Source organism: Malaclemys terrapin, chromosome 3 (assembly GCF_027887155.1).
Source record: "Malaclemys terrapin pileata isolate rMalTer1 chromosome 3, rMalTer1.hap1, whole genome shotgun sequence".
Classification (NCBI taxonomy): domain Eukaryota; kingdom Metazoa; phylum Chordata; order Testudines; family Emydidae; genus Malaclemys; species Malaclemys terrapin.
In genome coordinates this window covers 186,230,935-186,243,011 of record NC_071507.1, presented here as the reverse complement: position 1 = coordinate 186,243,011, position 12,077 = coordinate 186,230,935, and the positions used below count along the sequence as shown (strand labels likewise).

Below are 12,077 nucleotides of genomic sequence, written 5' to 3'. Positions count from 1 at the left end.
AGTTTGTCAAAAACTTTAAGAAATGTTGATTTCCAGTTATGCAGAGATGTGTGAACTTTTTTTACTGCAATGGAATATTTCATTATATTTGCTAGTCAATGCTTACTGTAAAATGTGGCAATAATTTAGTACAAGAAATTTTAAAAGTACCTTTGAAAATGAATTATTTTTGAAGACTGACATTTGGTTTTGGGCATAATACATGGTGCATCTTACTGGTATGGCAATCATGAAGTCAGCTGTGGAGGGTCAGATTTTACAATTTGCTGAGCCCTTGTAAAGTACTGGGTGTCCCCAATACACATTGAATGGGATTTGAATACATTCAGTACCTTGCAGGATTAGGCCTTAGATGTGTAGATGAATGTCTGCCATTTGGAACTGTGTGTCTTTATTTCATTCTTTCCACTCTGTGGCCTTACTCTTTTCTCACACTGGTATAAATCAGGTGTAGCTGCATTGAAATCAGTGAAATTACACTGGTGTAAAATTACTGAGAGATCAGAATCAGGCCTCCAGCATCTAGTTTATTCTGTCTGTTGTAGAATGATTGTAAATTTACAGATTTGAATAGTACTAATCAGCTGTTTCATTTCACTCCCCCCCCCCCACCATTTTCTGTTAGTCGTCTTGCTATCATAGACCTTTCTGGAGTTCTAACTTTCTTTGACTTGGATACGCGGGTAACAGACAGTACAGGACAGCAAATCGTAGGCGAGCAGCTGAAGTTGGAGCGCAAAGATGTCTGGGATATGAAATGGGCCAAAGATAATCCAGACTTGTTTGCTATGATGGAGAAAACAAGAATGTATGTTTTCAGAAACTTGGATCCTGAGGTAAAACAATCCGCATAAGTAAATGAGTCATTTACAGTGTATTCCATATTGTACATTTGGAATTCTGTGACTAGTAGGGCTTCTTACAAGCTTAAAGTTAAGCAAGTACTTCCATACCTTGCTGAATCTCAGGGCCTATATCTGGAAGTTTCAAAAACCAGCTAGCTCTGTTGTGTAAGTGCTGCTTACAAAAAATAAATTGCCAAACTCCAGATATGTTAGAAAAATGAAAAGGAACATCTGCTTTTACTTATATTCTGCTTTTATGAGATTACAAAAAATAGTGCTTATTGATATTTATTTTAGATATCATCATGGCTAGGATTTTATTGTAAATTTATGTTAAAACATGGAGAGTTAAATCCACATCTGACCTTTTTGTTATAATCTAGATATAGAAAAACATGTTTGTCCTAAATAATATACAAATTTTAATTTTCTATACATTAGTGGTCTCCAACCTTTTTATGCCCAAAATCACTTTTTGAATTTAAGGGCAACCCAGGATTTACTCCGCCCCTTCCCGAAGCCCCACCCCTCTCACTCCATCCCCCCTCTCTCCATCGCTCACTCTCCCCCACCCTCACTCACTTTCACCGGGCTGGGGCAAGGGGTTGGGATTTGGGAAGAGGTGCGGGCTGCGGGTTGGGGCCAAGGAGTTCACAGTGTGGAAGGGGGCTCCAGGCTGAGCCTGGGGCAGGGGTTGGCGTGCATGAGGGGGCGAGGGGTGCAAACTCTGGGAGGGAGTTTGGGAGTAGAAGGGGGCTCCGGGCTGGGGAAGAGTGTTGAGGTGCAGGAGGGGGTATAGGGTGCTGGCTCTGGGAGAGGGGTCAGGGCTGGGGTAGGGGGGTTCGAGGTGCAGAAGATGGTTTGGAGTGCTGGCTCTGGGAGGGGACTCAAGACTGGAGCAGGGGGGTTCAGGGTGCAGGAGGAGGTTTGGGGAGCTAGTTCTGGGAGGGGGTCAGGGCTGAGGTAGGGGTTTCGAGTGCATGAGGGGGTTTGAAGTGCAGGAGGGGGTTCAGGGTGCTGGCTGTGGAAGGGGGTCAGGGCTGGGGCAGGGGTTTGGGGTGAAGGAGGAGGTATGGGGTTCAGGAAGGGGTTTGGGGTGCTGGCTCTGGGATGGGGCTCAGGGCTGGGGTGTGGCCTCCCGCCGGACGGCACTTACGTCGGGCAGCGCAGCAAAGCTAAGGCAGGCTCCCTGCCTGCCCCTGCCCCACGTCACTCCTGGAAGGGGCCAATGCACCCCTGCGGCCTCTGGGGGGGCTGGGCGGAAGGCACGTGGCTCCAAGTCTGCGTGCTGCCCCTCTCTGCAGGCATCGCCCCCACAGCTCCCGTTCCCGGCCAGTGGGAGCTGTGGGAGTGGTGCTTTCAGGCAAGAGCAGCGCATGGAGACCCTGCCCCCAGGAACCGAGGGGGTGTGCTGGCCGCTTCCAGGAGTGGCGTGGGGCCGGGGCAGGCAGGGAGGTTGACTTACCGGCAGCCCCGCTGCACCACTGGAGATCGCGATTGACTGGAAAATTCTCTAGGATCGACCAGTCAGTCATGATGGACCGGTTGGTGACCACTGCTATACATCTATATGTAAGATTGGTTATTGTATTGTGCATCTGTTTCTCATAAGAAAAGTCATTAAAATTTAATTTGGGGAAGAAGGAAGTCTGTTTACATATATGAAACTATGAGAGAGACAAGGTGGATGAGATAATATCTTTTATTGGACCAACTTCAATTGGTGAAAGAGACAAGCTTTTGAGCCACACAGAGCTCTTCTTCGGATCTGGCAAGGTACTCAGAGTGTCACTAGGACAAAGGGGAGGGTTGGTGGGTTACATAATGTTGTAAAGAGCCATTCATCTAGTGTCTTTACCAAGTCCATGATTTTTAGTGTGTAGCAAAGTTATGAATTTAAGCTGCCAGGCTCATCTTTTGAAGGCGTTGTGTAGGTTTCCTTTAAGGATGAGGACTGAGAGGTCATTATGGAGTGATTTTCTGAAAAGTGTTCACCCACGGTCTCAGTCCTTATCCTCAAAGGAACCCTTCAAAAGACCTTGTTAGGCTATGTTTTACACTAGAAATGCTACAGTGGAACAGCTTCAGCGCTACAGCTGTGCTGCTTTAGCATTTCTAGTGTAGACACTACAGCGACAGAAGGGGTTCTTACGTCACTGTAGTAACTCCTCTAGGTCAACACAAGAATTCATCTGTTGACCTAATGCTGTCTACACCGGGGGGTTACGTCTGCATAGCAACGTCTCTTAGGAGTGTGGATTTTTCACACCCTTGAGAGACGTAGCTATGCCGATGTACGTTTTCCGTGTAGATCAGCCCTTAGACACTAAAAATCATGGACTCAATAAAGATACTGGATTTTAGTCCACCAGCCCTTCTTTGTCCTACGACTGCAGAGGAGTTAACTGCTAACTTCACCTTGAGCGGTATCTTACAACATGTTAACTTGTTATGCTAAACAGTTGGTTCCACCTTGTATTTAGCTGTAACTGTTAGGGCTGGTCTACACTATGTCGCTGGCAGATGCAGAATATCCATACCCCTGAGAGATGTGTTAAGCTAGCCTAAGTCACAGTGTAGACAGCGCAAGGTCGACGGAAGAATTCTTCTGTCAACCTAGCTACTGCCTCTCAAAGAGGTGGATTTAATAGTGTTGGAAGAACCCGTTTTGTTGCTGTAGTAAGAATCTACACTAAGTAGACCTAGCCTGAGTACTGTTCCCAGACCTGAAGAAGAGTTCTGCGTAAGTCTGAAAGCTTGTCTCTTTCACCAACAAAAGTTGGTCCTGTAAAAGATATTATCTCACTCACTTTGTCTCTCTAATATCCTTGAACCAACGCAGCTACAACAACTCTACAAACAAATATGAAACTTTTATCAGATTTATGTAAAGTTGTTCATTACCTTTTAACCATATTTATTTTAAGGAACCCATTCAGACTTCTGGATATATTTGCAACTTTGAAGATTTAGAAATTAAATCTGTTCTTTTGGATGAAATATTGAAAGTAAGTGTAATTTAATTTCTGTTTTAGGAAAACTTAGTGTCTATGTAACATGATTTGCACAATGGCAGTTTCTAAGGGGTGGTAAAGACATTGAGTAAAATTTAGTCTTTTACTTCATTCTTTTAGAATCCTGAACATCCTAACAAAGAATACATCATTAACTTTGAGATCCGATCGCTACGAGACAGTCGAGCATTGATTGAGGAGGTCGGGATTGAGGAGTCTTCCCAATTCATAGAAGATAATCCACATCCTAGACTTTGGTAAAATCCCTTTTCAAAATCCTTTCTTCTTCTGCTTCCATTGATTACAAACCTGTCTTTTCATCTGCTTTTCCTTCTTAAACAAGTCTCCTAGTTTATTGTAGAAAGACATAGTGGGCCTCCCTCAGCCACATAGCTCCATATTGAGCTCTTCTTATAGCCCTTGTGTCTGTTTGATCCAACTCAGCAGATAGCTGCTCCACCTCCACTCTCCGCTCCTGTGGCAACTTTTCCACCTTTGCCTCACGGATATTATGCAGGACACCATCAGACAGCTATAACCATTGGGATATTTTTCTCGCAGAGATCCAATCTTGTGAGTAAACAATGCTAGTTCCCTTTCAATCTACCAAAAGCACAGTGAACTGTCGTTCTGCACCTGCTGAGCTGGTAGTTGAATCTTTCTTTGGTGGTGTCAAAGTGGCTGGTGTTGAGCTTCATGAGCCAGGGGAGCTCTATTGACGTTTCAACATCACCAGTGGTTCCACCAGTTGGGAAAGAATGCCCCTTCTTGCAGTCTGAACAGTCCTGTATTCTTAAAGATACGAATGTCGTGCACCTTCCCTGACCAGCCGGTATTGATATCAGTGAAATGTCCCAGTGATCCACCAATGCTTGCATAACCATAAAAAAGTAGCCCTTTCTGTTGGTGTACTCTGTGGCAAGGTGGACTGGTGCCAAAATAAGGATATGCATGCCATCTATCACCCCACCACAGTTTGGAAACTCCATTGCTGCAAATCTATCCACTATGTCCTACACATTACTGAGAGTCACAGTGCTGCATAGTAGAAGACGATTAACGACCCTGCACACTTGCATGACAAAGGCCCCTCCGGTGTATTTTCCAACTCCAAAATGATTTCCCATTGGCCGGTAGCAATTTGATGTTTCAAGCTTCCATAGTGCAATCACCACTCGCTTCTCAAGTGTCAGTGCAGTTCATTCTGGTGTCTCTGTATTGGAGGGCTGGGACGAGCTCACCACACAGATCCAGGAATATGGCCTTTCATAGCCAAAAGATCTGCAGCCACTGCTCATCATCCCAAATCTGCATTGCAATGCAATTCCACCAGTCAGTGGTCGTTTCTCGGTCCCAGAAGCAGCACTCCACCATGTGCAGATGCTCCGTGAACGCCACCAATAACTTTGAATTGGTTTTTGCCATGTCCCACAGCAGTCTGTCATCCACAAAATCGTTATGTTCCCCGATGTTATGGTTCTTCTTGTGACTCTCCAAAATTTGGAGGATCATGCATTCTGTGTTTGCAACAACAATAGGGTAGACTGTGTGAGCTCCATGCTTCTGTTAGAGCACATGTTTATATAGAACAGATTTACAATCTGAAACTATAAATGCTGGCTATAGAGCAAATAAATTATAGATAAAAGTAGGATAATGCACCTACTGCTGCAACTTGAGAAATGAGAAGAGTATGTAGCAGATCCATTTCACTTGCCAGGTAACCCTTCTGTGTTGGTTGTCACAAGATCTAGGGACTAGCACAAGACTTGAATTGATGCTCTTCTCCTTAATTTGATGCAGCAAATATTGGGTTGATGTAGATCAGTGGTTCTCAACCAGGGATGTGGGATCCACTGGGGCTCTGCCAAGAAGGGCTGGAATTAGACTTTCTGGGGCACAGAATAGAAAGCCAAAGCTCAGAAAGAAAAAGGTTGAGAACCCCTGATGTAGATCATGCTTGATGTATCTGTTGTGGGTGTCCAGTGACTGGAGCAGTAGTGGTCCTGTTTTTGCCAAGTAATCTTGGAGCACTATGCAGTTAGTGCTCTGGTTGTACTGACTCATTCAATATGTTGAGGGTCTAAGCCCTACTTAGTTTTGTTTTTGTAATACAGTTTAGAGTTCATTCAAATGCCAGATTGACAAGGAGGTAGAAATCCTTTATTTATCTTCAGAACAGCATGGGCAGTGCAGTGGCAGCCTCCCCACACTGCCCTGTCACTGTACCTCAATGCTAACCTGCAGCTATCATCCATAAGGATGGAGAGGGATAATTTACCCTCCATGGTGCATTTACTTCTGGGCCTACAAGGTGAGACCAGGGGCACGGGAACAGGGGTGGCCAGGGGCCCTGGTCCCATCACTTTTTCCGGCCGTAAGGGCAAGCGACAGGGGGAGGGGACAGAGAGGAGCAAGTGGGGGGCAGGGTCTTGGGGGTTAGAGGTGACAGAAGGGCGAGGGCCTCAGGGGGAAGGGGTGGTATGAGGGTAGGAGTTCGGGGGAAGGGATGGTGCAGGGAGCAGGGCCACAGTTCAGGCACTGGTGGTCCCCCGCACACATGTTTAGGGAGCTTCCGTCACCCCTGGCTGAGACTGTCATCAAGGCTGTCTACTGTAATTTGTGTGTGGAAGACATATCAACATGAATCTGAACAAAGACCATCAGTGTATTTTACATAGGCCACTGAAGAATAGAGCTGGTGAATAATGGAATTTTTGGTTTGCTGCCAATTTCAAACAATCCAGGGGGAAAAATTGTTTGGGGTTGAACTGAAAATGACATTTATCTAATGTTTTTAGGCAAACTGAAAAGTTAACAAAAACCCGGTGTCATAGATTCATAGATTCCAAAGCCAGAAGGGACCATTGTGATCATGTAGTCGGACTTCATGGGTAAAATAGCCCAGAGAACTATTCCTAGAGCATGGCTTTTAGAAAAACACCCAATCTTGATTTAAAAATGATCAGTGATGGCAAATCCACCACAATCCTTGGTAAACTGTTCCAGTGTTTAATTTACTCTCACAGTTAAAAAATTACACCTTTCTTTCCAGTCTGAACTTGTCTAGCTTCAGCTTCCAAATGTCGAATCAAAATGTTGTGCGGTACCAAATCAAATGCCTTACAAAAGACTAAGTACATTACGTCAACACTGTTATCTTTATCAACCAAACTTGTAATCTCATCCAAAAAAAATCAGTTAGCTTGACAGAAATTATTTTCCATAAATACACATTGATTAGCGTTAATTATTATATTACCCTCCTTGAATTATTTATTAATCGAGTCCCATATCAGCTGTTCCATTATCTTGCCTGCAATTGATGTCAGACTGACAGTCCTATAATTACCCAGGTCATCCTGTTTATCCTTTTTAAATATTGGCACAACATTAGATTTTTTCCAGTTTTCTGGAACTTCCCCAGTGTTCCAAGATTTATTGAAAATCAATATTAAAAAATGGTCCAGCCTCTCAGACAGTTCTTTTAAAACTCTTGGATGCAAGTTGTCTGTACCTGCTGATTTTAAAAACGTCTAACTTTAGAAGCCACTGTGTAATATCCTCCTGATATACTAGTAGAATTGAAAGTGTGTTGTCGTCATCATCATATATCATGTTTTCCCCCCAAATGCAGAACAGAAGTATTGATTGAACGCCTCTACCTTTTCTGTATTTTTATTGATAATTCTACCATTTTCCATCTAGTAATGAACTAATACTATTGTCAGGATTCTTTTTGTTCCTACTATACTAAAAAAACGCTCTTTTTTATTGACCTTAACTCTGCTGGCCTGTGTTTTCCTTGGGTCCCTTTGCTTTCCTTATCAATTTTCTATGAGTCCTAGTGTCTGTCAAAACTAACTGAAACATTTTGACATTATCAAAATGAAAATTTTTGAGTCCAAACATTTTGGTAATATGGAAATGAATTTTTGTGTGTCATTTTGAACCCAAAAATTTCATTTAGATTTTCAGGTGTTTTGACAAAAAGAAAGGATTTACAAAAATAACTGGAGAAGGTGATGATGTCTCCCTTATAGGCATTAAGCCAGTGGTTAGGTCACTCATCTGGGATATGGGAGACCTGGGTTCAAGTTCCCCTTCAGCCTGATGTGAAGGAGGAACTTGAACTTGGGTCTCCCACCTCTCAGGTGAGTGTGCTAACTACCAGGTTGTAGAGTCATTCTCACTTTCTTTCCCTGGCCCAATGACTATTCCTTGTCATATGAATGACTATGAATTGCCACTGCGAATGTCAGTATGATGTAGGAGACTCAAGTGTAGGTCCCTGCTCCAATGGAGTAGGGATCTGAACTTGGGTTTCAACATTACCAAAACAGTTTGACTTTTGTCATTCATTGAACTCAGCACAAAGTAGTGAATAGTTTTGGTCAACCTGAAACTGCATTTTTTTGGTTAATAAACTATTTGTATAAAAAATTTCACCTAGCTCTACTGAAGAGTCGTAAAACACAATGACATAAAGTTCCTGACTCCCTACCAACCTGGAGTAGTCTTGACCAGATGAACTAGAAGTGGAATCCATTACAAATCCTTTGAATTATTTGTACCATTAATTTCTGATGAATGCATGCTTGTGTTAATACATTCAGTGGAACTGGACACTCCACTGGATGTTAGAATCATAGACTCATAGAAGATTAGGGTTGGAAGAAACCTCAGGAGGTCATGTAGTCCAACCCCCTGCTCAAAGCAGGACCAATCCCCAACTAAATCATCCCAGCCAGGGCTTTGTCAAGCCAGGCCTTAAAAACCTCTCAGGAAGGAGATTCCACCACCTCCCTAGGTAACCTATTCCAGTGCTTCACCTCCCTCCTAGTGAAATAGTGTTTCCTAATATCCAACCTAAACCTTCCCCACTGCAACTTGAGACCATTACTCTTTGTTCCGTCATCTGCCACAACTAAGAACAGCCTAACTCCATCCAGTTGAAGGCTGCTATCAAATCCTCCCTCACTCTTCTCTTCTGCAGACTAAATAATCCCAGTTCCCTCAGCCTCTATTCGTAAGTCATGTGCTCCAGCCCCCTAATCATTTTTGTTGCCCTCTGCTGGACTCTTTCCAATTTGTCCACATCCTTTCTGTAGTGGAGGGCCCAAAACTGGATTCAATACTCCAGATGTGGCTTCACCTGTGACAAATAGAGGGGAATAATCACTTCCTTCAGTCTGCTGGCAATGCTCCTACTAATGCAGCCCAATATGCCATTAGCCTTCTTGGCAACAAGGGCACACTGTTGATCATATCCAGCTTCTCATCCACTGTAATCCCCAGGTCCTTTTCTGCAGAACTGCTGCTTAGCCAGTCAGTCACCAGCCTGTAGCAGTGCATGGGATTCTTCCATCCTAAGTGCAGGTGGCATGCACCCACATTGAGATTAGTGGTGCTAGAAGTGGGTGCTGAATTAGCCCTAATTTAGGTGTCTTTTTTTTAACTTGACTAGTTAAATGATTCCTAATATGACTTCCTAGTATGGCTGCTTTTCTAGCTATAATTCCTGTTCTTTGCCTGTGACACATAAGTCTAGTTTCCTGTGGGTTGTATGCTTTGAACTCAGTTTGGTTGTTAGATTGCGGGTGCCGGGTGGTGCTGGTGGCATGTGATATACAGCCGTCAGATTAAATCTGGTGGTCCTTTCTTTCCTTAAACTCTGTGACTCTGTCTGTGCTTATCATACAGGCGTCTCCTGGCTGAAGCCGCTCTTCAGAAGCTAGACCTACAAACTGCTGAACAAGCATTTGTGCGCTGCAAAGACTATCAAGGCATTAAATTTGTGAAGTGCCTAGGCAATCTGCAGAGCGAGTCAATGAAGCAAGCTGAAGTGGCAGCTTACTTTGGCCGATTTGAAGAAGCTGAAAGAATGTATTTGGATATGGACAGAAGGTAATTGCATAAACTACTAAAGAACTAATAGCAACAACTTTAGCAATCTTTAGCAACAACTAAAGAAAAAATAGATCAAATAAATGCTTGCACTGAAAAAAGTGGGAATGTTTAAGCAGTGAGGGCTTTTTCAAGTTCTGAAAAAGAGAACAAGGTTAGATAGAGAAAACTACTGTACTGGTAGATTACAAATCCCTTTATTATTTAAATTAACACATTCCAAACAGTCTTACTTCCACTCTTCTCTAATTGATCTATATAGCAATCAGTATCAGATTTAAATCTTCATAGACTTTTGAATGTTAGTCTGTAGATGTTTTAGTTAAGATTCCAAAATATAAAGAAACAGTTTAAACTTAGTTAGCCAGTTAACTAGTTGCTGTTAGTTAGCTCAATCCTACCTTCTTTGAATTATACATACACATTGCTGGGTTTTTAAATTAGCAGTAATCACAAGGGAGCACACCATGGATGACATTTGGACAGCTCAAGGAAAACTTCAGCTCAAGGCTTATAGTTTGTTTTTGTTTTTGACTAACAAATTTTTAGGATTCAAAGGAATGAGGTAGAAAATAATATTGAAAATATTATAAACCAGGAGAACACCCTGAGCTGAAATACCGTGTTTAGTTCTGGTCATCCCATCTCAAGAAGTTGTAGTTGAAATAGGGGTCCAGAGATGGAGGAGAAATCAGTGGAGGCATGAAAGTCTTCCATATATAAGCTGGGACTTCAAGCTTAGATAAAAAGGGACATGAAAGAGGTATCTAAAATAACAAATAGTGTAAGGTATGTCAGTCAGAAGCTTCCATTAGCTTTTCTCATACTAGAAGAACAAGGAGACATCCAATAAAACTGAAAGGGAACACATTTAAAGCTGATAAAGAAAATAACTTTTTACACAATACATGATTAGCCTGTAGAGGGCATTCTGTGTCAGTGAGGCAGAATGCTTCCCAGGGCTCTTTGGTTACACAGTATGTGACACCCCTTTAAGGGATACAATGTATACCCTTCCTCATGGCTGTACAGAGCATTTCAGTAGCAGCCACTACACAGAGGGCTGGAATTCTGGGCAGTCCGTTATTCCCTTCCCCACCACTGTGAAAGCTGCATAAAGACCATCACAATCTAGATCAAAATAAGTAATTTTTTCTTTCAAATGGTCTTTTGAAAATTATTTTTAAACATATATTCTATTTATTTAACTGTCTAAGACATAACTAATCAGGGTAGTTTTCCTTTAAGTTTTATGCCACTCTAAGGGCTGGTCTACTTTAACCCCCCAATTTGAACTAAGATACGCAACTTCAGCTACATGAATAACGTAGCTGAAGTCGACGTACCTTAGTTCAAACTTACCGCGGTCCAGACGCGGCAGGCAGGCTCCCCCGTTGACTCTGCGTACTCCTCTTGCCGAGCAGGAGTACCGGAGTCAACAGAGAGCACTTCCGGGTTCAATTTATCGCGTCCAGACAAGATGCGATAAATCAAACCCAGAAGTTTGATTGCTTGCCACCGAACCAGCGGGTAAGTATAGATGTACCCTTAGTCTCCAGGCCATAAGTCTTTCGTGTTTCCTTTCTGTTCGCCTGCAGGGGTAGTATTTCTGAATACTTTTGTCAAGAATTTCTGCAGCTATTTTATTTTCCTTTTTGTATTGTTATCAAATATTTTCTGGTATTTATAGAGATCTTGCTATTGGTCTACGGATAAAACTGGGAGACTGGTTTCGAGTATTGCAGCTATTGAAAACAGGCTCAGGCGATGCAGATGACACTCTTCTTGAGCAAGCACATAATGCGATTGGAGACTATTTTGCAGACAGACAAAAGTGGTATGTGTTATAGCAGGAAACAATGAAGTGGTGGTAGCTGCCTCGTAATTAAGACTCTCCTCGTAAAGCTCAGCGCAGAGTATGGGGGGCACATTTGGGAGCTGGAGTGCAGTGTGTGTGAATGTGGAATGAACTGGAATGATCCAGCCCTGTCACCTTGAAGAGCTAGTAAGTTTCATAGGGCATGTGTACCACAGCTACCTGCAGCTTTGAAATTCCACAGAGAACTGTTATTCAGAGTGGGGAGAACAGAAAAGCAATAATCCCAGCTCTGCCAGGAATCCAATCACTACAAAATTTCTTCAACTTAAAACCTAGGCAAACAATTTTGTTAAGCTAGAGTTAAAAGTTATGAGTAAATATTTGTTACAGAATGGCCAAATGCCTTACAAGTATGTTGTAGGGAAACAGACAAAAAAGAGAGAGAAGACTGAGGAATTTCAGAGTTAAGATTAATCTTAAACCCAAACTCCT

At 42.8% G+C, this 12,077-nt stretch overlaps 1 protein-coding gene across 1 annotated transcript in view; it reads left to right on the top strand.

The window, feature by feature from the left end:
* WDR35 (WD repeat domain 35) overlaps positions 1-12,077 on the top strand; it is a 78,410-nt gene that overhangs the window by 55,251 nt on the left and 11,082 nt on the right. Inside the window, exons 16-20 of the mRNA XM_054024543.1 lie at positions 626-836; positions 3,773-3,853; positions 3,980-4,116; positions 9,563-9,766; positions 11,457-11,603. Coding sequence (XP_053880518.1) covers positions 626-836; positions 3,773-3,853; positions 3,980-4,116; positions 9,563-9,766; positions 11,457-11,603 — 780 coding nt within the window. The remainder of the gene's footprint in view (positions 1-625; positions 837-3,772; positions 3,854-3,979; positions 4,117-9,562; positions 9,767-11,456; positions 11,604-12,077) is intronic.